At 38.5% G+C, this 26,142-nt stretch overlaps 1 protein-coding gene and 1 long non-coding RNA gene across 4 annotated transcripts in view; one reads left to right on the top strand and one right to left on the bottom strand.

Annotated features, from left to right (window-relative positions):
- The window catches only part of LOC132816462 (uncharacterized), a 29,609-nt gene extending 5,280 nt beyond the window's left edge, over positions 1–24,329 (top strand). Inside the window, exons 2-3 of the long non-coding RNA XR_009644801.1 lie at positions 22,311–22,438; positions 23,408–24,329. This is a non-coding gene — a long non-coding RNA (uncharacterized LOC132816462). The remainder of the gene's footprint in view (positions 1–22,310; positions 22,439–23,407) is intronic.
- Positions 24,080–26,142, bottom strand: part of mphosph8 (M-phase phosphoprotein 8) — a 52,305-nt gene continuing 50,242 nt past the window's right edge. For all 3 annotated transcript variants that reach the window (XM_060826068.1, XM_060826070.1, XM_060826069.1), the window contains exon 14: positions 24,080–25,286. In XM_060826068.1, the coding sequence (XP_060682051.1) occupies positions 25,245–25,286 (42 nt within the window). In that variant the 3' untranslated portion in view covers positions 24,080–25,244. The remainder of the gene's footprint in view (positions 25,287–26,142) is intronic.

Raw genomic sequence — 26,142 nt, 5'->3', positions numbered from 1 at the left:
GTAGAGTAGGAAAAGTCCGAAATGTTACAGTGAGCTTTCTAGTACTGAATCTTGTACAACCAAATTTGATCGTCATTTTTACGGTGACTGAGTGGGTGGCAGGCATTATGGTGATGTGTAGACTGTCCTAGATTTAGAATTCTATTTAATGCCAATAGTTTTGTTTATAAATGAGTGGGCATTTCCATAATTCCAGAAAGGAAGCAATTTGCTCACCGTGTTCTAAGGCACAAAACGTTCCTGAAGATCAAGATCGACTCTTTATCCTCGAATGTGAAGGATAGCTTGCAGCTTACTTAGGCCAGACAGATCCAATATATGATTTTTGGCTGTTGGCTGCTTGGTTTCAGCTACAACCACCAGTGAATCTGCACTGCTGACTGCCTGTGCAGTGTCCGGTATCTCTGGACATTGGCTTTCGTTCTAAGAAGAATAAATGTGGTGAAATTCACTGCTGAACTTGGAGAGATCTTTGTGGGGAACTCTCAACAGGGGTGACCTAAGGGGTAACTTTTTTCAGATGGTGGTGCATGTATGGAATGAGCTGCCAGAGGAAGAAGTGGAGGCTGGTACAATTGTAGCATTTAAGAGGCATCTGGATGGATGTATGAATAGGAGGATGAAATAACTGCACATAGACCTGCATTCTAGTAAATCACCTTTTATTTACTACTGCATTGGCTATGGCCAGCTAGCTGCGTCAGTTCTCAACTAAGGAGATTCTAATTTCCTGGTTATGTCGATCAGCCAAGAATTTTCTGATCGGGAATGTTAATCTGGACCAATCAGGAACCTCATAGTTAACGGGGTCTAGCTGGTTCCAATCTCTCTCGCTCTCGCTCTCTCTCTCCCCTCCCACCCCCCAAAAAAATCCAGGAATATAGGCCTGGTCTTTAACTTGTAGCTTTTCTTGCAACACTTTTTTGCCCCAGGTCCAGTTCCTCAGACATGGGCAGTGTGTAGTGGATCGTGGTCCATCTCCTGCGTTCCAGAGCATCTTGAAAATGTCTCCTCTTCCGTGACAATGATATAGAGGCTGAATTCATTTTCAACTGAGGTTACCTTGACACTAGACCGAGGGAGAGCATGTGCAATTTCTTCCGGGCCTTCATGCTGTTCTGGCTGGCCAGCTATGTTCTGCTCCTGCCCCATATGCGAGGTAACAGCTTAAAGGTGATCCATGTGTTTATTCTGGATAGTATCACTTATGCTGAAAATGTGTTGCTGGTTAAAGCACAGCAGGTCAGGCAGCATCCAAGGAACAGGAAATTCGATGTTTTGGGCAAAAGCCCTTCATCAGACTTTGGAAGTGACAGGATCTGACCTCATGTCAACCTCCTTTGTACCCACATATGGCCGATTCCCATGGTTCTGGCAGCAAACTTCATCCCCTAAATTAAATTGTTTCTCTATAGTCTTGTCTTCCTTCAATAGACCCAGCAGGCATTTATGATCTGTTACTATGACAAATTCCCATCCGTAAAGGTACTGCTTGAACTTCCTCACATCAGAGATGATGCCAAACCTTCCTCCTGTAACTAGCCATTCTTGCGTTCAGCGTCAGCCTTAGTCCAGGAAACACATGCTGTTGGGCATTCCAATTTGTTGGGTCACCGAGGTGTGCCAACAATAACCCGATACTGTATGGGGAAGCATCACATCAGCACTACTACTTGCTTTGAATCATAGTGACCTTAGATGACAATAGCTGGGTTTTTTTCACTTCCCTAAAGGCTGCTTCTCAACTTCACAACCATTTCCAAGGCTGATTCTTTTTTTTTAAATAGCAGGTATAAGGGTGCCAGGATGGAGGTCAGCTTTACGTATGAATTTTCTGTAATAATTCACTAAACCAAGGAAAGACCTAAGCTCCAGTACAATTGTGGGAGCCAGAACTCCTTTGATCTCCCTCAATTTCTCTTTCAACAGGTATAACCTGGTTTCATTAGCTCTGTAACCCAAGTAGGTCACTTGGGGTGACTGGAATATGCAATTTTCCCATCTGAGGTGAGCATACACCCACCTGGGAGAAATTTTTAACCACTATGTCCAAGTATTGTTTATTGGTCTTCCCTGTTATTAGTAAGCCATCAAGACAAATGGCAATCTGGGGTAGCCCTTGTAAAATGTTCTCCATGGTCTGCTGGAAAAGATTGCATGCTGATGATACTCCAGTCTTGTATATTAATATAAACCCTTTTGGGTATTCCTTGTAGCATACTTCAGGGACTCCTCATCCAGTCTCAATTTCAGGTAGGCGTGGCTCATGTCGAGCTTCATGATGGGCAGACCCCTCGCTAGCTTTGTGTACAAGTCCTCTGTGCAAGGGATCGGCTATTTATCCAGCTGTGAGAAGCAGTTTGCCTTTTGCTTGAAATCCTCACAAAGGAGAATCGAGCCTTTAGGTTTCATAATCAATATAGGAGAAAGTGAGGACTGCAGATTTCGGAGAGTCAGATTCTAGAATGAGGTGTTGGTAAAGCACAGCAGGTCAGGAGGCATCCACTGAGCAGGGCAATTGACGTTTCAGGCGATAGTCATTCATCAGAAATTCGGCTATGATTTCTGATGAAGGACTCTTGCCTAAAATGTCGATTCTCCTGTTCCTTGGATGCTGCCTGACCTGCTGTGCTTTTGCAGCACCACACTCTCGACTTCTTAATCCATATGACCAGTGCTGCCCATTCTGCAGACTGCATTGGTTTGATAATTCCTTTGCTCTCCAGCCTCCTGATTTCCTCCTCTACTTTTGCCTGCAAGGCAAAAGGCACTAGACAGGCCGTCCAAAGTGTTGGAATTGCTTCCTTGTCAAAGTATAAAGAGGCTTTGGCCTCTTTAATAGTCCCAACCCCTTCTTGTAAAACTCCTGGCCTTTTCACTAGGACTTCACTAAGGCAGCCATTTCCCAAACAAAACATGTTGAGCTGGCCCAGGTGGATCATTCTGAACCAATTCTGCCCCAGAAGGGTTGGGCCCGAATCTTTTACTACCATCAGTGGTAACTGCTTCCCATAGGAGACCGGAACTAAAGTCATACCCTTAATTTGCAATGGTGGCTGAGGTCTTGCACAAGTTTCAAGGTTGAGTCCCAAGTGAATCTTGTTAAAGACATATTCTGCAACCACAGATTCAGTTGTACTGGTTTCGACCTCACTTGGGTGACCGTTTAACCAAACATTAATTTTAATTAGCTCCGATTTGGGTGTCACTAAGCAATCTATTTGTTCCAACCCACACGTAGGGGAACTTTCCAGGGTGCATGCACTCCTGGGTACTGGCTCCTGAGTTTTCCTACTCAAGTCAGGCCTTGTAGGATTCCTTTGCTGTCTCGAGTCCACATACCAGCAGCAACTACAATGGCATGCCAGCCCAGATTCTCAAGAACTTTTTAGCCACTTGGCTGAGGCTTAGCTTTATTGTGGGGTTCTGCTGTGGGTTGGCCTAGAGTCACTGTGCTCAGGACGCCAACATGGTGTTCCCCAAGCTCAATTGGAGACATGAGGGAGTCCACTTCCATTGGGACATCCTGTAGTTCCCATGCTCCACTTGCCACATTTGCTAATGACGAGGTTAGCTGCGCATTGCCTGTTTGAGGTTCTGATGAGGAGCTTATGCTCGAAACGTTGACTCTCCTGCTCCTTGGATGCTGCCTGAGCGTCTGTACTTTTCCAGCACCACAGTTTTTTGACTGAAGCCCAGTTGGGCTTCTGCTAGTAGGTGCTTCTGCATGATTACATCATTAATCCCCCATACCAAACAGTGTCACAGCATCTTATTCCGGGTTAACTCAAATTCATATGCCTCTGCCAGTCAACATTATCTTGTCAAAACTCCTGATATGGATTTCCCCGTTTTTTTTTTCCAACAGCCGGATAAAACAGATAGAATTAGGGGAGGTTTGGGGTTGTAATATTCCTTAACCAACTGTCAACTCCTGAAAGATTTGTGTCTGGTGCCTCTGAGAAAGTTAAGCTCTGTATGACCAAAAATGCTGCAGGTCTCCACAGTCAGAAGGATAACTTGATGCTTTTCATCTGCCCTAGTGTAATTTACCTGGGAGGGGAGGGGGGGAAATATTCATGGTTCTTTCAACATGCTGGACCCAGTGTTCGACAGCAGGGTCAAATGAATCATGCTTCCCAAATGGAGGTATGATACCAGAAATGCTTACCCAACTCTAAGATGACAGTTGCAAGCAATTCAGGCACATACTGTTTTCTCCCATCGTCACTGAAATAACTGCACAGAGGCCAGGTCCCATCACCATTTCCCCCTTTTATTTACTGGTTCGCAGTACACTGGCTGTAGCTATCCAGCTCGGAGTCCGTCCTCGACCAAGGTTTACCCAATAAGCCCAGGTTAACTATGAGGTTCTTGATTTGGGTTGTTGACAAGTTCCACCTGGTTCCAATCACCACAGAGGGATTTGGAGGGATGTGGGCCGGGTGCTGGCAGATGGGACTAAATTGATTTTGGGCTGCCTGGTTGGCATGGACGGGTTGGACTGGGATGTCTGTTTTTATGCTATATAGCTCTCTGACTGAGTCAGTAGCAATTTATTAAGGAATGGAAAATGTGGTAGCAGATCAATGACATCTGGCAATGACTGGGTCGCTGCCAGTGTTGTATTCATTTGTCCTCTGTCTTAGTGGCCACATAGATTTTGATGAGGTGTTGGAAAGTAACCACCTCCAACTGTAACCTTCCCAGTTCTTCGGGTAAAAGGAAAATTATAAGTTTGCAAGAGGGGAGAGGAGATTGGTTTCCTTGCACCACCAAAAACAAAATCTGAGCAAACTCCTAATTTTAGCTGCAGATACAGTTTAGCTTTAGTCCATTAATGAAGGCTATAAGAATTGTATTTTTGTCATTATTGTCTTGTCACTGAGAATTATGAGGTGGATAGGCAGTTTGGGTTGGAACGTTTGCAGCAATATGGCTCATTAGATCATAAAACATGGCATAAAGTAGAATGTGAAGTTTAGCTTACTGATGGATTTATGATAGGCAACCTATACAGGGAGATGTTGCGCATTTGGCAGCATCCTTTGGAGGCTATTAGATTAATGTACAAAACAAATCACCCAGTTTCTGGAGTTTCACATTTAAATAATGTTTCACTTACTCGGTGAAAGTAAATGAGCAAATTGCTAATAAAGTTCTCAAATTTTGATTATAGGCAAAATTTTTCACCACCTTGCATGTCCTATCATCATTTGTCCTTTGAGGGGATGTTTAGCATGAAATAAATACTTCTTGTAAACACCTTTTGTGGAAGGTGCAGAATCCTAGGAATGGTTTTATGACCAAGGTGAGGAGTAGTAATTCATCTCTCTTTTCAACCTGCTCTTTGTCAATTGCATCAAATGTTTTCATTTCTTTTTGGTGTGCATCTATAACACAAGTTTAAAGATCGTAGTCAACCAGATAAAATGAATGAGCAATGACTAGGTTTTCTTTGAGAGGAGTCCTTTTCTTACCCACCAACCCAACCTTGAGAAAAGTAATGTAAAGTGTTTAAAAGGAAGGTTAAAGCTTCCGTGACTAAAGCTTATGCAGTTTAAAGGTTTTTAGAGGCCTTAACCTGAGCCCACAATTGTTCAACTGTTGATTTCATACTCTCAGTAGTAGCAAAGTTTGTAGATACTTTTGAGTTCTTTGTGAATGGTTGTTTTCCCAATTTGCTTTTTCACTGGGGCCCATGTTCTGAGGTTACAAGATGGAGGAAGAATCAGGGAGAGTGATTTCCACCTCTCGTTAAAAATTCATTTTTCCTTCCCTTTGCTCAAAAACAGCTATTGAAATATGATCAGGTTGTATATTCCAGTCTAACTCCCTTATCTTTTGAAGCTGACTAACTGGCAAGCAAACCTTCCATTTCCCAAGGTATGGAATTAACATACCCATATGAATTAAAGCATGGGATGTGATATTCTTGATATTGACTCAGTTGCCTGGCTTTGATGTCTTTTACATAAAATGGTAATTTAAATGTAGCCAGTTTTGTTTATTTCACAAGGACCTCCTTTTCATGTCTCAATTTTGTGCTTACTATTTTAGATCAGTATCTGTCCTTTTTATTAAAAGAAAAGAGGCCTATGATATACTAATCAGATGCTGGAAGTTAAAAAATTTATAGTGGTAAATATGGATTATCATAAGTGGTCAATAATTAATGCTATCATAACATAAACTCTGCAGGCTACATTCAGTAAGATGGTTACTTATTGTGTAGCTTAGGAAACCTTAAAAGGGAGTCCTTTTGAGACACATGCTGAACTTCTTGTTATGACAAGGGGCAAGTTTTCTTTAAAACTGGTTTCTGATGGTAGAAGCTTGACAGTGACCAACAAATTTATTAAGAGAACTTGCTCATGATATTTGGTAAATCTATCCAGAAGAAACAAATCTCGAGCTCAAAAATTAAGAATTCAATTGGATGATGTGATATGAAGGTATTATTTTCCTGTCAGTACTGTGTTATACATTAAACCAGCATATTCAAAGCTTTATGTTTCAACTTACACTATTATTAATTTATCATTGAATTATATCAAATTTAATATACATTTTTAGATTCCAAAGGGATCAAGAGGAATTGGGAGAAAGATGAAGTATGGCTTTGAGATAGAGGATCAGCCACATCAAGATTGGCAGAGCATTCTCAAAGAGCCAGATGGCTGACTTGCTAAGTGTTTCTGTGATAGTGAACAGTTCCCTGCTGCATATCCATTTCAACAAATACACACTCTGTGCTGCATAACTTGTTGCTTCCTTTTTAAAGTTTTTACTTGAGTTTCCTCATGAGTGTAAGATCAAAATACTTCATGTCTCTTTATTATTCCTTCACTGTAATAGTGTATAACGTACACTATAGTAACTTATTACAACTTCTTTCAACATCTCAAAAGTTCATGGCCATGTGAGTTTGAAAATTCAAGTTTCAATATTTGCCTGAAATTCTTTACTGTTATGTATTGCAAGCCATTTGAATTTAAAAGGTGTTCAGCTTTACTTTTTTCACTGAGATCCTTAGCTTGACAGTTTTATGGAATCATCAACAGTGTTGTGAACATGGGTGGAACAAGACTAATTTGCAACATTGCACAATACCATTGGGATATTATGGAAATCAGTGATAGGTTTATTGTGCTGTTGTATTATGGAAAAAAACGGTTTATGTGTTTCATTAGCACTTGGGCTTTGTCATTTGTACATTGCACAGCTAAATACTTGGGGAAAATGGTCAGTTTCAAATATCCAAATAAATTCTAATGTTCTATAGCGCAAGATTTAATTTCTGATAGATAATATAAGAACATAGGAAATAGGAGCAGGAGTAGACTCCTCACTCCTCAAGCGTTCCCCACCATTCAACAAGATCGTGGCTGATCTGCTCCAGATCTCAACTTCTCTCTCGTACAGGCTCGGCATAGCTGTCATTTTCCTGGTATTTAAAAAATCTAGGTGCCTCCACTTTTCAAATGTTTTCAGCTATCTAATCTCGATAACTTTTTGTGCAGAGAATTCCAGACCTTCTGTATCCTCGAGAAGAAGAAATTCCTTTGCATCTCAGTTTTCAGTATGTCCTGTTAATCTGTAACTATATCCCCTAATTTGAGATTTCCCTCATCAGTGGAACTGTTTTCTGAATATCTACCCTGTCAAGCCCCTCAATCTTAATGTTTCAATAAGATTACCCCTACTCATCTAAACTCTAATGTATAAAAACTTAAATTGTTCTTGATAAGTTAGCTCCTTCAACCTAGTGATTTTTCTTTGAACTGCCTCCGATGGTAGGGATCAAAACTTTGTGTAGCCTCACCAATATCCTGTATAATTGTATAATAAGGACCAAAATTCTATTAATTACTTGCTGCAGCTACTCATTAGCCTCTTGGATTTCATGCACAAAAACACCAGATCCTTCTGTGCTGGCTGTTTTGAAGTCTCTTTCTATTAAATTAATCATTTACCTTTACAAGTGTATGACTTTACACTTGTCTACAGTGAACTTGTGTGCTGAATTTTTGCTCACTCACTCAACCTGACATTGAAACCCCTAATTGAAACACATAGGATTCTTAAGAGTCTAAACTGATTACACCTCACCATCTATTTAACTTATATCACTACATTAACTTCCATTTTTAATTCTACTACCCCTACTCCTTTTCATTTTTGCCAATTTTTCTGCAACAGAAATACCCTTAAATATTGAGATCCCAGTATTATTTACCCTGTTACTATGTCTCCATAATAGCTATAAAAGTAATTTGTTTATTTCTGTTTGTCAATAACTTATTATTCAGATAAAGCACATTATGCTTTAACTTGTTACCATTTATTATTCTCTGTATTCCTCATCAATTTTTTTGCCCATTTCTGTCACACTTTTGATTATTCAGCAGCTTAAACTTCTCTAATTTCTTGTTGATTTTGTTAAACTGTCTTTCAGATGAACAACCCTTCTCTCTTCTTCCCACTCCCCGTCACTTTGCAGCCCGATACAAAACTTAGCCCATCACATATCTAGGACACTGGTCACAGTGTGGTTCAAATGAAGCCCATCCCAATGGAACAGATCTCGTTCTCCCATTCTTGTCAGTACCCTGTTCAGAAATTATTTCTGCCACACCAATCTTTCAGCCATGTATTTAACCTCTCTAATCTTAATTACCTGCACCATTTTGCTAAGGTAACAATTCAGAGATGATTACCTTTTGTGTTTTTTTTTAATTTTAGCCCTCTGCTGCTTGTAATCCATCAGCAGAACGTCTTGCCTACACATACTAATAATTTAGGTATGTGTAGGTATGTATATGGCGCATGACAACTGGATCCTTCCTGTTTCCGCTCCAAGTATTTCAGCCTTGAGGAGAAATCTCAAACATGGGGCTAATACTTTGTACTTTTCTGACGTTCAGCATCCCAAAATTTCAAACATCCTTTCCTCTCCTACATAATTTCTTCAAATTTTACATTAAGGATTCAATTAGCTCAGTTAGCTGGATGGCTGGTTTATGGTTCAGTCATACCAACAGCATACATTTAATTCCTCCATCGATTGAGGTTATCATGAAGAACTCTCCTCAACCTTTTCCCTTGCCTAAGGTATGGTGACCTCCGATGCACCTCCACCAGCTATCTCTCTAATGAAGGAGTATGGCTATGGTGACCTCGCCTTTTTTACGTTTATCCTGCAGAAATTTACCAAGGCTCCTTTAGAAGACAACACCATACAAACTCATGACTGCTACCATTCAAAAAGACAAGGACAGGGCAACAGATATGAGAACACCATCACCTGAACATTTCTCTCTAGGTCCCACACTATCTTAGCTGGAAAGTGATAACCACTTCCTCCATTCCGTTGTCAGAATCTTGGATCACTACAGCCCTGGATGTTTGGTGTGCCTACACCAAATGGACTACAGCTATTCAAGAAGGCAGCTGACCACTTACCAAGGCAATTAAGAATGGACAGTAAATACTGGCAATGCCTTCATCCCTGAATTTTGTTTTTGAAAACAGGACTCTTTGCTATTTCTTGCTGCCATTTTCATTACTGGTAATTTCAAAGATGAGTTCGCATCCGTATAGTGTGGTGCTATAAGGAATAGACCATATCGAGCAATTAACTATTATTTGTAAACTCATTAGTTCTTTCTGTTCAGTTATTTAAAAATCTACTTCTATTGTCATTTTAAAATTCAATTTGTCTTTCAGTTGTCTTTTAATGTTAATGTGAGAAAATCACTTGGGGGCAGTTTTGAGACACTGAGCTTGCAGTGGAAGGAACTTGAACCTGTGTGGAGATTGCTGTGTTAACGTAACTTAGAAGTTCTCCTAAAATAGCAAACAAAATTGCCGAAGAAACACAAACCTAGCAGCATCTGTAGAGAACGAAAATAATTAAATATTTTTTGGGTGAAACATCTAACTTTTTTATTTCAGACTTCAGGGTCTGGGCAACGACTCTGCTATTATCATTTATACATCTCTGAATTCAATTTTTTTTCTCGCTCCATTAATACACCCTTTCCTGATCTCGTTGAAGATCTATGACCCCTCAAGAGGGGCCTCTTGGTTCAAGATCGGTCAAAAGAATTGACAAATGTGGTCTGTTCAAAAGCATGGGTCATTAGTTTATTTAATTAGCAACACAGGTTGAAGCATCTGTGTTCCATGGTGAAGTTGCGCAATTACATTTGAAAATTGCACATTATTTATGATTTTTTAAAGAAATAGTACAGTCTTAATTACATGAAAGACCAATCACATATAATAAGCTGACATGATTTACAGCAAGTTATTCCAATGGTATTTCCTGGGAAAGGGTTCTTAATTAAAAAAAAGAGTCCAATCAACTATAATATGGTGACATGATTGAAAACTGGCTCATCCAAAGGTATTCTTTGGAAAAGATATTTTATTTACGGAAATTGTCATGCCATGTATCAGTTCAAGGTTAGTTAAAATGGTCAATTAATGTGTCAGTATTCATTTTATGAAAACTATTGTCCTCTTTGAATTTCAGCTTAATTCTGCAAATCAGCAGTACAAGTTCACAGGCCATTTTGTAGTATTCTTTTTAAATCAAGAAACCATTTTGTGGTAAATAAAAATCTACATATACTTGTTGCCTAAATTCAAATTTTAGATCCTCAGCGTCTCCCTTCTATCAAGTGTTCCTTGTCAATTCAATCGCAGAAGCACAATGTTTTTCACTCCTTTTTGCTTCCGTGCTTAAGTGCGGTTCTCATTTCTTTCAGCACCCATGCAAGTTTAATTTGCTGATTATTTTCAGCAATTTGCATTTTGATTTCAAAGTTCGAGTGTTTGCAATATTTGGGAGTTTAAAAGGTGCGGAAAAAGGAGGCGTGGTCCTTTATTCTCATTTAAATTTGCCCCGATCTGTTCTTAATGCATTGACCTTTATTGCATTCATTTCATCTTGTTTGCTTTAAATTATTTGAATTTTTCTCTTATTCCGAACTCTTCGCTTTCAAACGTCCAGCTCGGTCAACGCAACGTGAACTCTTGCATAAAAACCGAAAGAACTGTGGATGCTGTAAAACCAGAAACAAAAACAGAAGTTGCTGGAAAAGCTCCTGGGTTCCGAGGAAAGGTCACCGAACCTGAAACGTTAACTTCGATTTATCCGCACAGATGCTGCTAGACCTGCTGATCTTTCTTTCCCAGCAAAATCTATGAAAATCACTTGGGAAAAATCCTAAACAGCGGCAACGAGTGAATGCTGCATCTTTAAAAGAGTCAACTCTATGGTATCGCAATGTCCTTTTTGAGTGCAAAAGTAATCAAACAAAAGTATCTCCACACTTTCGCAAACCCTGGCGAAAATGATATGGAGTCGAAATCTCCACGGACAAGAGTAGTGGCTCGGAAGCGCTTTGAAGCTATTGAACGTGGAGCCTTCAACTAGTTCCTGTGTCAAAAATAATATCGAATCTATGTTTGACGGCGTCTTTCTGTGTCGATGCCGGTTAGATAAAAGCAACAAGCCGTGTGGCTGAGTGTTTCACTTTGCAGCTTCGTTGAGTTGAAGCCGTTCTCGTATTGTGTATTTCACGGGGCGGGGTAAAGTGTAAGCATTATACAATTGACAGCTTGAATTTGGCGAATGAGACGATCCCTATTCCAGTGGAGATTAGAGTTACACATGTGGACCCTTCAGAATTACCATCCGGCGGAATTGCCTGGGAAACCCTATTTGCCATTCCTGTACGCCAGGAATCTTCTGAAATTCGCAATTAAAGAGAAGATACTTTATATAGTTCCAATGAAGTTAAATAAAACAAATACTGTGGGGGGAAAACGTTTCGATCTACATAAGTCTAACTCTAATAATTATTGAATTGGCCCCATACTAAGCTAAAGCTACGGTCCTTAGCCACCGGCTTCAACCCAACCAGGCTGCATCTCAAAGTTCTGCGGTGTGGCTCTGCATTTCTGATGGATCCCTGAATGGAGTAATCGCCTCGCTAAAATGTGGATCTTCCTCCTTTTTGTTTTTGTTTAAAACAAGTAGTGCCTCCTTGACACTTTTTGTAAATGTGGGTTTCATGTAACTTCATGTCACAAAGGTAATTTTTGCAGTGACTGACCAGGATACAAGCGGAAGTACCCAACGTCCAGAAGAAAACTTTATTTTCATCAAAACATTACAAAACTCTCTCTGCTTTATCACTACTCTATCAAAAATATCTTCACATCCATAGGAAATTGAAGTTCTTATTGAGCTCTTCATAGCTATTCTGGCACTGCATCAAAAATTGTATACGTTTTGAAGAGTTAGGAGTTGTATTGTATTCTGGCCAGCATTTTATCTCACAATCAACATCACCAAAACCAAACAATCAGACATTATCACACTGCTGTTGCGGGAGTTGTGCACAGTTTTTCTGTAGTATTGGATTAGAACAGTGGCCACACTTTTTGGAATTCTTTGTTACCTGTAAAACGCTTTAAGAAATATAAGTAAGAATTGCAACAAAAACAAAATATTGCAGATACTGCAAATTTGAAATGAAAACAGTGCTGAAGAAACTCAGCAGATCTGGTAGCACCTTCAAGGAGAAACAACATTTTGACTCGAGCTCGTTAAATGAAAATAAGTTTGAATAATATTTACTGCAATCTTATCAAATTTAAATCTGGGCTAGTCACTGGGCTGCTATGCAAGCCACATTTTATCCGTGGTTTGGAGATGCCGGTGTTGGACTGGGGTGGACAAAGTTAAAAATCACAATACCAGATTATAGTCCAACAGGTTTAATTGGAAGCACCCTAGTTTTCGCTCAGAGCGTCGCTCCGAATGCTAGTGTGCTTCCAATTAAACCTGTTGGACTATAACCTGGTATTGTGATTTTTAACATTTTATCCATATACAGAGGAACCTCAATTATCCAAATGACACAGGCAGGGAATATTCTGTTCGGATAATTGAATGCCAGATAACACAGCTTAGCCAAGCATAAGGACCTTGCTATCTTGGTCAGATAAGAGGTTCTTCTGTACACTACTTTTAACAGAATTGTCTTGCATCAACTCAATGCTGTAATGTCTTATTGAGTAAATATCATTCATTAACCAAGAAGTCTGTTTTTTAAAAAAACCCTGCTTTACACCTTATTATAACAACAAATGCTCAAAGGTGTATGATCCTAAGTCAAATACAGAACCTGTAATCATTTATTTAAAAAAATGCAATTAGCAACTTCTGTATTCCCAATTAGTATTAAATAATATATGTGGGGCAATACTGTTTACTGCAAATCAGTTCTTTCAGAACACCTGAATTATATTCTTTAAAAAGAAAATAGTTTGCAGTTCCATTTTCTAGTTGGCAATTTAATTTTATTTAATCTGCTGAGATGCCAAATTGTATCCAGAAGTGGAGGGTAACCATGGACTAAAACAGCAAGGAACTTGAGATGATTAATCGTGGCAAAGTATTTGCAGAACTTAAGGGACATAAACCTGATATTCCCAGAAGCTGATGTCCTCTATCCTAGGAATATAAGAGCTCAAGAGTGGCTGTGATTTCCTTATTTATTATAATGTCCTAATATTTCTTGAGTTCTAGAATACTCGCAGTGAATTGGAAGTTTACAAAATAATTCTGAGACAACAGAACTAAAGGTTTGTTAAACTTGTATCAATTAGCTGGAAAATGTTAGAATGTCTTATTGAGGAAGTCTTAACAAAGCACTTGGAAAATTATAGTAATTAGTTTCTCTTGATTATCAAAGGTGACCATTACATCTGTGCATAGTCATCTGTTATTTCTTCTTGTGATTGTGGAGCCTGATATCAGACCTGTGTGGTTTTGCACAATGTGAACAAAGAGGAATTTTCTTTTTTAAAAAAATGTATTTGCCTGTGGGATGGGGATGTCACTGGCTGGCCAGCATTTATTGCACGTCCCTAGTTGCCCATGAGAAGGTGGTGGTGATCTGGCGCCTGAACCACTGCAGACCACCTGCTGTGGGTTAACCCACAATGCCATTAGGGAGGGAATTCCAGGATTTTGATCCAACCACAGTGAGGGAATGGTGAAATATTTCCAAGCCAGAATAGAGTGTGGCTTGGAGGGGAACTTGAAGATGGTGTTCTCATATATCTGCCTTTGTTCTTGTAGATGGAAGTGGTCATGGGTTTGGAAAGTGCTGTCTGAGGATCTTTTGTGAATTTCTGCAGTGCATCTTGTATACAGTACACACTGCTGCTACTGAGCGTCAGTGGTGAAGGGAGGGGAGGGCTGTTTTTATGGTGTCAAGCCTGTTGTTATTAGGACTGTACGCATCCAGGCAAGTAGGGAATATTTCATCATACTCCTGATTTGTGCCTTGTAGATGGTGGACAGGCTTTGGAGAGTCAGGAGGTGAGTTGCTCATAGCAGTATTTCTAGACTCTGACCTGTCTGGCTTTGTTGGAACAGACCATACCTTTTGGCTTGCTTGTTATCCTTTTGTGATCTGTCTCCTTTGGACACCGAGCCAATACTTAAGATTGCTCTCCATTTAAATTTTTTTTTCCTGGTGCACTTTTCTCCTAGTCTATGTGGGTTTGCCACATTTGCTGAGATGTACCTTTTAAGGAGTGCTTAAAGTTAAATCATGGCCTACCTCACAGCATTGTGTATGCATGACCACTTTCGGGATTTTGTCTGTCATACGTACTACATGTCCACTTTGGGCTGGGTTCTGCTTATAACCATTTCTATTCCAGGTGATTCAGCTCTCCGAAGAATCCCTTTGTTGGAAACTTTGCCCTAATGCTCATGATTTTCTGAATACATCTCCTGTTTAATATGTCTGGTGTAGGTATTGTTTTACAAGCAAATAGGAGTTTTACATGTTGCTTAGTGTCAGATGACTACTGAATTTCCAGGTCATCTTTTTCATCGCCTCCTCTTCCTCCCTTATTTTAATGGGGCTGAAACCTTATCATAACAGAATTGAAACAATTCAGGATGTCCCTCCTGGATCATTTCAGTTTCTATTTGTTATTCTTCCACCACCCTTGGTGAGCCAGAGTCTTTGAACCAGCCAAGTCACTTCCCTAAATAAAATCCATTCCTTTTATAGAAATTTATTTCACTACTCCCAGTTATGATTTTTTCAAATACTAAGTCACTCTTTAATACAATTGTGTAACGAAGTTTGAAGCCTTCCATATATACCTTCCAATTCTCTTTTTCTTCATTAATGCCTCTTGAAAACATTGCATCATCAGCCAGCATGAGTGACAGACTTGTTCTTTTTTTGGTTACCTCTTGATTATTATTTTTCTAATGTAGGAATAGAGGGACCTGGGATTCTGTGCATAAATCACTTAGGTCAGTTTGTGAGAGTACTAATAAATTCTATTTGTGAAAATACTAGTTTAGCTTCAACTGGAGTACTGCATCCATTTGGCACCACAATTTGGTAAAGATGTGAAGGCATTAAAGAGAATACAGAAAACATTCACAAGAATGATCCTGGAGATGAGGAACTTCAGTTACATCCTGTTTACTATTTGAACCTTCCTCTATTTTCTTGTACTACATTTCAGAAAGAATGTGAGTGTGCTGCTTTCAGCTCCAACTTTTCTTGACAGTCCCGCTTGTTGCAAACTCCTCCAACAACTGACCGCAACTTCAGTATAGGCAGAAGAAAAAACACCCATTATCTCGAGCCAGCAGCTGTTGCTGGGTGACAGTAGCATAAATAGGTTAAGAGTTTTTACCGATGTAATTGCTCAACAGTTGAAGCAATAAAATTCCACCCTTCTTTTTCTCAATTTTACTGGATATGTTTTTTTTGTTTTGGAAACAGCAACTAGGCAGAAAGTTTAAAGGGGACTATGGCCAATTCTAAGCAACTAATGATAAATCCTTTGCAACCTGGTAATGCTGTAATATGTCCACATTCTAATTTTCATAATCCATAAATATATGCGTCACTACAAAATAAAGCTTTATATTCTATTGAGGGTTCCAACCTAGTGTAATATGGTAGCAATTAATTTTCCTTCTTGTATTTTTTTCTGTAACTCTCATTGTGGAATGGAACTGTGCTCAAGAAAATTCATAGTTCAGAATCAACTAGAAAACGATGAGGGGAAGGAGCACAATGTGCAATTGGGGAGATCAGGAACTACAAAAGACTTGAGTTTGAAAGTAGTCAATTTAATTTTCCTTCCTATATTAATACCTTCCACGCACTTACATTCAGGTAGCTAAAGAAAAGTTTCAAAGATTCTGGAATGATTTGTTAATTTAATATATTAAGTTTTAGTGTCTCATCAATCATAACAAATAGAACGCTGAATTTAATTTGAAAAAAATTCAACATGAGACAATATGCTGAAGCTGTATCACATTCTGATAATTGACGAATAAGGAATTGTACTGTCTTCAGAGCTTGGATAGACAACAGGCACAAACCAACTATCAGAAGGGGCGGCTCGGTGGTAAACACCACTGCCTCACAGTGCCAGAGACCCAGGTTCGATTCCTGCCTTGGGCAACTGTACAAACTCCACACAGACATTCTCCCAGTGTCTGCGTGGTTTCCTCAAGATGCTCTGGTTTCCTCCCACAGTCCAAAGATGTGTAGTTCAGGTGAATTGCCCGTAGTGTAAGGTGCTTTAGTCAGAAGGAAATGAGTCTAGGTGATTTACTCTTCGGAGAGTTGGTGTGGACTCGGTGGGCTGAAGGGCCTATTTCCACACTGTAGGGAATCTAATCTAATAAGTCTGGGAATGCTAATAATGCTGAAGGCTGAACTTTGAGTAGTCGTAATATTGCTCTTCAAAATGCAGCATTTCTCATTTCTGCATTGATGGCCAAAGCTGAAGTTTTGTTTCTTTAGAATGTTACACAAATGTATGTTATGTTGGTTGGGAAGAAGGTCAGAGGGATGTGATTGAGGAATCTCCGGTATTAAATAGGAAGCCTTTTAATTCTAAATGATGGGGAGCTGATGAAATTCTTTTACCAAATTTGAAGAAGCACTATTTCAGCAATCAATCAGGAAATTCTTTTGGGGGGTGTTATAAGAGGCAAGGACTATAAAATCATGCACTAAATAAAATTTGATGTGTTGGAGGAAAGTTATTATGAACAGGTGAACAGTAATAATTTAAGTGAACAAGCAATTTTTGTCAATATTGAGAAAAATATCAGCATTTCAAAGGAAATATTAGGAAATAACTTAGTCAAAGCTGTGATTTTTAAGGACGATTTAAAGGGAAGAAGAAAAGAATTAAAGCCTAATTATTTAAGGGCTGACCATTTGAAGGCATGGCTACTACTGAGGTGAAAAGAGTGAGACACATGTCAGAAGCCAAAGTTGATAAAATACACCTAATGAAAGCTGAGAACATTATGGAGGTGGGGAGGGACCAGGCTATTTGGGCCTATAAATGAGAATTTTAAATTGAAGGCATTAAAATGAGTAGGCAATGCAATCTTGTAGGCACTGTATAACCAGTATAATAGAACTTCAGTTTCTGTGTAACCTAATCTTAATACCTCCAATTTTGCATTGTAGCAGCATGAAAAATTGGGGCTTGAGAGCTGGTGTCTGGAGGAGCTGGGAAGGAGCAAGACTTTAGTTATTGAGTATTGAGGAAGTTGTTAAAAAAGCAGGGTTTCTGTCGGTTCACATGCTTGTTTTGTAGCATCAGTTATCAACAGTCCTTTTGGGCCACACCAATCAATATGAATTAAAGGGGCTGATGAGATCCACAATTTAATGACCCCTGGAATCAATTAGGGCAGCCATACTATATGGCTGGTTTCCCATTCTGTGGAGTGGTCTAATGGAGTCCAAAGTTAAATTGTGTTGAATGAGTATTTGTTTTTGGCAGAAGATTAACAGCATACAGTTCTTCTATAACATGAATGCTAAAGAAAAACTATGCTGTTGGTACTGTAATCATGTTACAGTCAGCACTTGGGAAAGTGTCCCCAGTTTGTCAATTGCATTACAGCAAATTTGCATTGAAGAAATAGGCGTTCTAGCAGAATACTACATCAGTGGAAGTAAGCATTTTGGATAATGATATTAAGGTTCAGCAAGCAAAGCAATTGACTGAAGGATTGATCCTTAATTGTACCACATATAATAGGGGTGGGGAGAAAAGAATGAAGGAGAAAAAAAAACTTTGCTAGAGATGCAATGGTTCTGATGGCACATACAGGTACCATTTGAGGGCAGTCATGTTCTCAGTTGAAAACCAAGTGTTGGATAGGACTGGGGTGGTCAGAAGGGTAGAGTGGTCAAGGAACCAAGAGTACCTCTATCTCAGAGACTGTATCTTTTGACTGATTAGGGCAGTTTCTAATTGTGCCAAGTCTGGTTCAGATGTACTGGGGAAGTGCAGCTTGAAATTCATAAACATAATGGAGTGGGATAGTGTTTTAGAACTTCTAGGAAACGGTTTATTAGAGTTTCTTCTTGAATTGTGAGCTGACATTGAAATATGGGCTTTGAAGGAGAATTAGTACCAGCGTTGGGAAATGGCTGACTGGCAAGAAACCAGAGTTGAGATCATAGGCAGGAATGGGACTAGTGGCATTTGGCTAGAGGTATTGGCCTTTAACTATTATACATTCAGAATGCCAGATATTCAAAATTGTTTGCTTACAATGTCACCTATCCACATCAAAGTAGATGGAAGCATAGGATTATAGAATGTGAATTTCACAGAGGAGATGTTTTCAAACTTCATGAAACTTCAAACTGGAGTAGGCCATTCTGCCTATTGAACACTCTCTGCTATTAAATACAATCATGGCTGGTCAAATATTTCAACACCTTTTTTACCCGCACTATCCCCAACCTCTCTTTTTATACTTAGACTGAGCATCCACAGCTCTCTGGCATAGGGAATTCCAAAGGTTCACCACCCTCTGAATAAATGAAATCTCCTCATCTCAGTCCTGAATGGTGTCACCCTTATTTTGAAATTGTGTCCCCAGTTCTAGCCTCCCCAACCAGGGGAAATATCTACCTTGTCCAAGTATTTTGTAGAATGACAGGTAATCTAGTTTGAGAAACTCTAGAAAATACAGGTCCAGTTTCCCCAATTTCTCTTCATAGGATGATGCACCAAACTGGAAACAAGTCTGGTGCATCCTTATTGTATCCCTCAAAGGCAATAATATTTTTTCTAAGAGATGGAAACCAAACCTATGCATAGTATTCCAGGTACAATACCAAGCTCCTCTACAATTGAAGCAAGGCGACACTACTGCTATACTAAATCCTCATGCAATAAAGGCCAACATTCCATGAACTTACCTGATGGCTTGCATCTTAGCCTTCAGTAACTTACTAATGAGCACCTGTGTCCTTTGCACCACTACACTTTCCAACTTTTCTCAGTTTAAGAAATACTCTGCATGTCTGTTTTCCAACCAAAGTGGAGAACTCACATTTTTTCCATGTTATATTCCATCTGCCACGTTTTTGCCCAATCACAGCTGTCTAAATTACTATGGTGAGGTGATATTTGCAAGTTTCCACCCTGCAGGAATCAACAAAATCAAATATTTTTAGCACCCTCCTTCAGCATTCTGGGATGCAGAATATTTGATCTCGGGCATTTATCAACTTTCAGCCCCATTAGTTTGTTCAGTACAATTTTCATAATTTCCTTCAAATCATTCTTTCTAGTCATTTAGCATGTTTAACCATTTGTCTTAGCCAAACATTTTTTTTTTACATACCTGTAGAAACTTTTAGTCCATTTTTGTTTTTTTGCATTATTACATACATCTTTTTCATTAGTTTCTTAGGCCTCCTTTGCTGTATTCTTTAAAACTTCCAATATTCTGACTTATTACAATTTCTGAAGACTTTATAAGCCTTTTATTCTTAATCCTTTACTTTGTCAGCTGTGGTTGACTGACCTATTTTTGAGTTGTTAGTTTTGAAGGGAAGTGTGGTTGTTGTAAGCAATGTAATATACAATGGACAGTCTTTAAAAAGAACTACGTACAGTTCTGCCTCGTGCTTACCTAGTTTTCCTTAATCAAGTCTAACACCCTTGCTACAGATTGAACTACTTCACTTGATGGTCTAAAATTGTATGCATGTACTCATGCCTAAAGGTTCTTTACGGAAGTTAATTAGCTCTTTTTCATTACATGAGATCTTAAATAGCTTATCATCTGGTCTGTTCCTGTGTTGCTCCAGAAAACCCTAAGCCACTCAAAATTGACCCCAACAGCTTTGGTCCTCAATTAGTTTAATCAGTCTATTTGTAGCTTGAAGGTATCCATGATAACTGTGTTGCCTATGTTACATGCTTCTCTCACCTCCTTAAGAAACCTACTTTACCACGGCTATAAGTAATTCCAATCCACACATTGTTCTTCTCTTTAAAGATCTTCCCTGAATATACTGATGCCATCTTGTAAACGCAATTCCACTTTTTTTTGTCCTTCCTAAATGAATGAGAGGTAATCTAATTTGAGAAACTCTAGAAAATACAGGCCGATCCTTAACATTGAATGTTAAGTTCTCAGTCTTGGTCACTATATAGCCATGTTTTTGCAATGGCAGATATTTCCTATGCATTTATCTCTTTTTCTGCCTCTGGTGTGAATGCAGCATGCATTTGAAAAGGGAGAGAGGCAAGAAGTGGGCAACTACAGACTAATTAGACTAACATCTCCCGTTGGGGAAAAAAGTGGAATCAATTATTAAGGAAGTAATAGCAGAACATTTGGAAAATCAACTCAAGTAAGCAGAGTGAGCATAACTTCATGAAAGGAAAATCATGTCTCAAGAAAGTCTCAATAAGAGTGGATTGAGAGGAACTAATAGATGTTGTATTTGAATTTCCAGAAGGATACCCCTCAAAAAGGTAGCATGGATAGAGAATGGGCTCATGGGTAGCATACAATGAGTGAAGATGAGGAGTTTTTTTTTAAAAAAAAGGTTGGCAACTCATGATCAGAGAGCCTGACCTTTCATGAGTAAAATTATGGAGTATTACTTCACTTTTGGAACACTTAGCTGACAAATGACCGTTCACAGGAATTAGTGCTGGGACCACCACTGTTTTATACATATTAATGACTTTTAAGGAATGAAGTGAATGCACTGTAGCCAAAGCTGTAGATAACAAAAGTAGGTGGAAGGGCAAGTTGCAAGAGGAATATAAACAGATGGATTAAGTTAGCAAATATCATATGAAGTTGTTCATTTTGGAAGGGAGAAAAAAAGTACAGAATTTTTGAAGTGGACAGAAAGCTACAACACAAGGGAGTAGGGGGTACTTGTGCATAAAGCTCACACGCCAAATGTAATCTGGGAAAGCTAATGGAATGTTGGTCCTTATTTCAAAGGGAGTTGAAGAATGAGAGTAGCACAGTCATACTGTAACTGCAAGGTGTGGCGAGAACATATCTAGAGCATGGTTAGCAATTTTGGTCTCCTTATTTAAGGGAGATTGAGCCTCCCAACAAGAAATGTGGGAAGATTTAAAAACCTATTTGGGAAGGGTAAGGGTTTCTTACAACTTACCCTTTCTCTACTGATTGGGAAATAGACTGTCAACTCTTGCATTCTAAAACTTTAGAGCCAGACCTTCTAGGAGTAAAATTATGGAACACTGCTTCACAGTCACAGGATGGAAAATGTTTGGTAAACTTTGCCTACAAATGACCATTATCTAGATTCAGCTTCATTATAAATTTTAAATGAGTTTTCCTTAACGATGTTGGAAAAACAGGTGCTTTCATCAAATGACAGTTTGAGGGAGCTAAATATCTGTCCCATCAATTTCATGGGAACGGAGTAAGTAGAACAAGAAATAACTCATAAGCACACGAGCATATGAAATGAACTAGGAATGAAATTGGAGAAATAGTGGGGTGGGTGAGGTCTTGTTTGGTGAGAAAAGGAAGGGGAAATGCATTATGGACAGAACAAACAGTAGTCTTTGTGATCATGAAGTCTATGAATCTTGTTGCCATTGAGAGTGGAGAGGCTATGGAAGGGAATGGATGGCTATTCCAGTCAAGGGAATTTAGAGAAATGATCAGATGTGGCTTTGTTTGAAAACAAAGGTAATTTCATGAATGGCAAAGTCAAGTGGGCAAGTGCAAATGTAAGGTCAGGGCTGTCAGTAAAATCAGATGAGTCAAATGGTATTTTAATCTTGTGATCCAGTCCTTTTGAAATTGAATTGTATTTTTAAATATTAAACTTCAACTCCATTATTAATAAACTACCCAAAACAACATTAGTTCTCCTTTTCACACTAGTTTCTTTCATTTCTAGGTAATTTCAGTTTCATGAACGGTGGATGACATTGGAATACACAAATGCTGAATTCGATGTTTTTAATACAATTTACCAAATATGCCAGATTCTGAAATCCTAAGGACTTGTACTTTCATTCAGTTAAGGTAAACATTTTTTTTTACTTGCAAGTAGTGCTAAATACTCTCTTGTAATGTGAATGCAAGTTCTTCCTCAAAATACAAGTATTATTTTAGCAATACTGGACACAGGAGTGTCAATGTACTGCTTAATAACTGATCATAAAGGGAATTAATGCTAGTGTTAGATGATTTAATTATGAACTGAAAATTCTCATTCACAAATGCACTTCTCCATTCTTCCAGAATTTTAAGTTGTCTTGCTGTCTATAAAAATGAGCCACTGTTGTAATTTTTAAATTGATGTCTCACACTTGCTTCATGTTCCAAAATCTGGCAGTAGACCGGTCAGCCAAATTTATAACCACCTATAAACAATGGTTTTAGCAAGTACCTGGTTAAGCGGACATGAACAGAATCATGTTTCTCCTAGTAATAAATGTGGATAACTGTTAAACCAGGATAAATTGCTTATCAGACCTTTGATCTGAAAATCTACTTGACACTCCCACTCAACTCCACTCACCACACCTCCACTGACAGCAATGTTTTGGGAAAGGAAGGAGAAAGAGGACATGGAGAGGAGAAGTAGAAAAATCTTGCAGTTATTCTATTTTAACTTATTCTGAAAAGATGTTTCACCTGACTGCAAGAATTTTGCAAAGTTAAATATTAAAAACGTTTAAATAAGTGTTTCAGATTTCAGCTTTTACATTGTGATGGAAAGATTTCAGTTATTCAATGTGGCTTCACTTAAAAGGTGCACTTTTCACAAACGTAATTTATAGTAAAAAGTCACTTTTAGTCAGTAGCAAAAAATTATGTAGAGTAAAGTGGGATCACGTGACCAGCTCTGAAGTCTTTCAACAAGGAGCTGGAGTTAGCTCCGATTGTTAGCTCTGCTAGGAAGAAGGTGCTTAGCACCAAGGCTACGATCACTTTTTACTTAGTTAGTGAGAATGTCACATTATAAACAGTTTTAAATTGCCCCTTTAGCTCCAAGATGAAAGCAAACAGACATCAAGGATGGAAGATCACCTTTACCTGGATACAAGCCGTGATCCAATATCAAATGGTGAAGATTTTGGCAACATTCCTGAAAATTGCAAGGTGGGGCAGGCAAGGATGAGACAGCAACTCAGTCTCCAGTTTTACTTCATCGGAAGGGTCAGGTTAATAGGGAATTAAAATGTGTGGAAAATTTGCATCATGAAAGATCGCTCTGGAATGCAAGTTAAGACTGAGAAAAGAAAAATAACAGAAGGAAATCCTCAAGATCTCGGAAATATTTTGTCCTTTTTGTTCTTCAATCAGTCCAATGTATAATTTGTTTTGTCTTCATGTAAATGGCTCCTGATGTTTAATGTTATCACACTTTTGTTTCTAGTTCCAATAGTAATTAAATGTCTCAAGTTATGCAAATGCAGGAAATGTCTTCAAAATATTGCTCCCCGTTGTATTAAGATGCAATTTCCAAAAGATTGTCAGGAGTAAGGAGAAAACTTAATGTGCTCTGAAAAGGTTGAAGATTAAGAACTCATTTCCCTCATGTAGAAAATTTCCCTCATGCATGGTTGGAAGAATATTGTTTAGAGCACTCTAGTTGAAACCAGGTATAAATACCCCTGCTTTGCTGGGGTTTTTTGTATTAACAGATTAATACCAAAGTTCAAACATTAGAAATTATATTTTACATGAAATTTACAAGATCAGTACAGAGTTGGGGTTTTACATGAGAACAAAACTTTTGCAACAATCACATTCCTTAAGTTGTCATTTTTGGTAATATTTGCAACATAGTTAGGCACATTGGTTGTTGATATACAACATAATGAATAGCAAGGCACATTCTGGAGATGTATGTAGTGTAAAATGTTCATTTTTTAAACATGCAAGATTATATAGTTCCTGTATCATAACAGTGCTTCCCTTTTAAATAAAACAAAAAGGGAAAGAATCATTGTAACAGCTTTTATCAAAAACCAGTCTAATAATACCAAAAAGTTTACAACACGAATTAAAATATAAACAAACAAGATGGGTAACCGGTTCCTAACCAATAGTGAAACAAGTAAATTCATAAACAACTTGAACTGAATTACTTTTTGAATCATTTGCTAGGTATTTTGCATGTTACAAATATTTTCAAATTAAGTTGTTATACATTGATGTCTAATAGGAATGCCAGAATACTTAGTTTAAAATGCTGCTTTGCACCATGATACACTACACCGATTCATAACTACAAAATCACTTGAAACAAACTTGCAAAGGTAGCACACCAGTGAACAAATATGCTATGGTACGTGAGAAGTTCTCAAAGAAGAAACTGATCCCATCCTGGTGTTCCCAGGATAAGTATTTCAGTATAAGTGGTGAAGTCTATAGAACAGATCATCTCCCCACCCTCTATGGTAAGTGACGTGAGCCAAGTAAAAAAATTAGTACCTAGTTAGAAAAGGGCAGAACCCCAACAGAAAAGAAAAGTGAAATTGTTCATATGAACCTTTTGTAAATATTCAGTCTGGAATATATAACCACTCCATTCCACATTGTGGAAAGTCTAAATACAGTCAGGTTTTACACAGGCAAGTGACTCTGCAACAGTTATTTCCTCACAATAAATCGGCTGCTACCTACAAAAAGACAACTTTAAAAAAACAACTAGTCTGTAAAATTTGAAATGCAATGTTTCTGAAGTTGCCATTTAAGAATTTTCAAACATTGCAGCATAAAATTCCAACTGTCCTGCAGGAGCTGTACATAAAAAAATGCTCAGATGTGTCTGCAGTTTTTCTACCTGTAGGTAATAATTACAATGTGGGCACATGGTTCACTGGAGTTGGACTCTGTATGCACAAATAAGCAGCTTTACCTGAAACAAAAGCAACATTCTATTAGAAAGTAGCATCAGACTCATACATTTCTCTATTTATTTCAAGCATTTTAATGGTAATATTCAGATTATAAACAAAATAAATGAGTTAAGCAATCTCATGAGAACTACAAAGAACTCTGGTGGGATCCTAAATGGAGTACTGCATTCAGTTGGTCATAATAGTTTAGAAAGGATACGAGGATCCTCATTCTGGGGATGGGGGAGATTTAATTAAGAGTTAGGTTGGAAAAGCTGGGGCTACTCTCATTCACAGCAAAGGAGACTGTGGGAAGCTTTGATAGAAAACATGTACAAGATTATGCCAGCAAAGGGAGGGAAGGAAAAGCTATTCCCATTAGCTAATTATGATTTTAAAGAGGAGAAAGTATAGTACTTGTGGTTAAAGGCATCAAAGGCTATATGTAAAAAGCAGGAACAAGTTATGGAGTTGGGATAATCAATTAATGGTGAAGTAGGCTTGATGGGCCAAGTGGCCTACTCCTATTTTCTATGCTTCTACATCTAATACAAAGACAAGGGACAATTATTTTGCCAATATTAAATCAATAAAAGCAATTTTTTAAAATAAATAGGACCTAGAATTCACTGTCCACAAACGTGGAGGGAACAAAGAAGTTCAAAAGGAAACTGGCCTAGCCTCTGAAGAAAGTAAGCCAGAAGGTTTTATAATGGATTGAGCAAGGAAATGGGATTGACTGGGTAACTATGCAGAGAGCCATAAAGAATATGAATACTTTAAAAGGGGCACTGGTCTCAGTATTGACTATGCTTTCTCACCACAGATAATGCCAAACCAGCTGAGTTTCATTAATTTGTTTTGTTTGATTCCCAC

The sequence above is a fragment of the Hemiscyllium ocellatum genome, chromosome 6 (assembly GCF_020745735.1).
Source record: "Hemiscyllium ocellatum isolate sHemOce1 chromosome 6, sHemOce1.pat.X.cur, whole genome shotgun sequence".
Taxonomy (NCBI): Eukaryota; Metazoa; Chordata; class Chondrichthyes; order Orectolobiformes; family Hemiscylliidae; genus Hemiscyllium; species Hemiscyllium ocellatum.
This window is presented reverse-complemented; position numbering and strand designations above follow the sequence as displayed.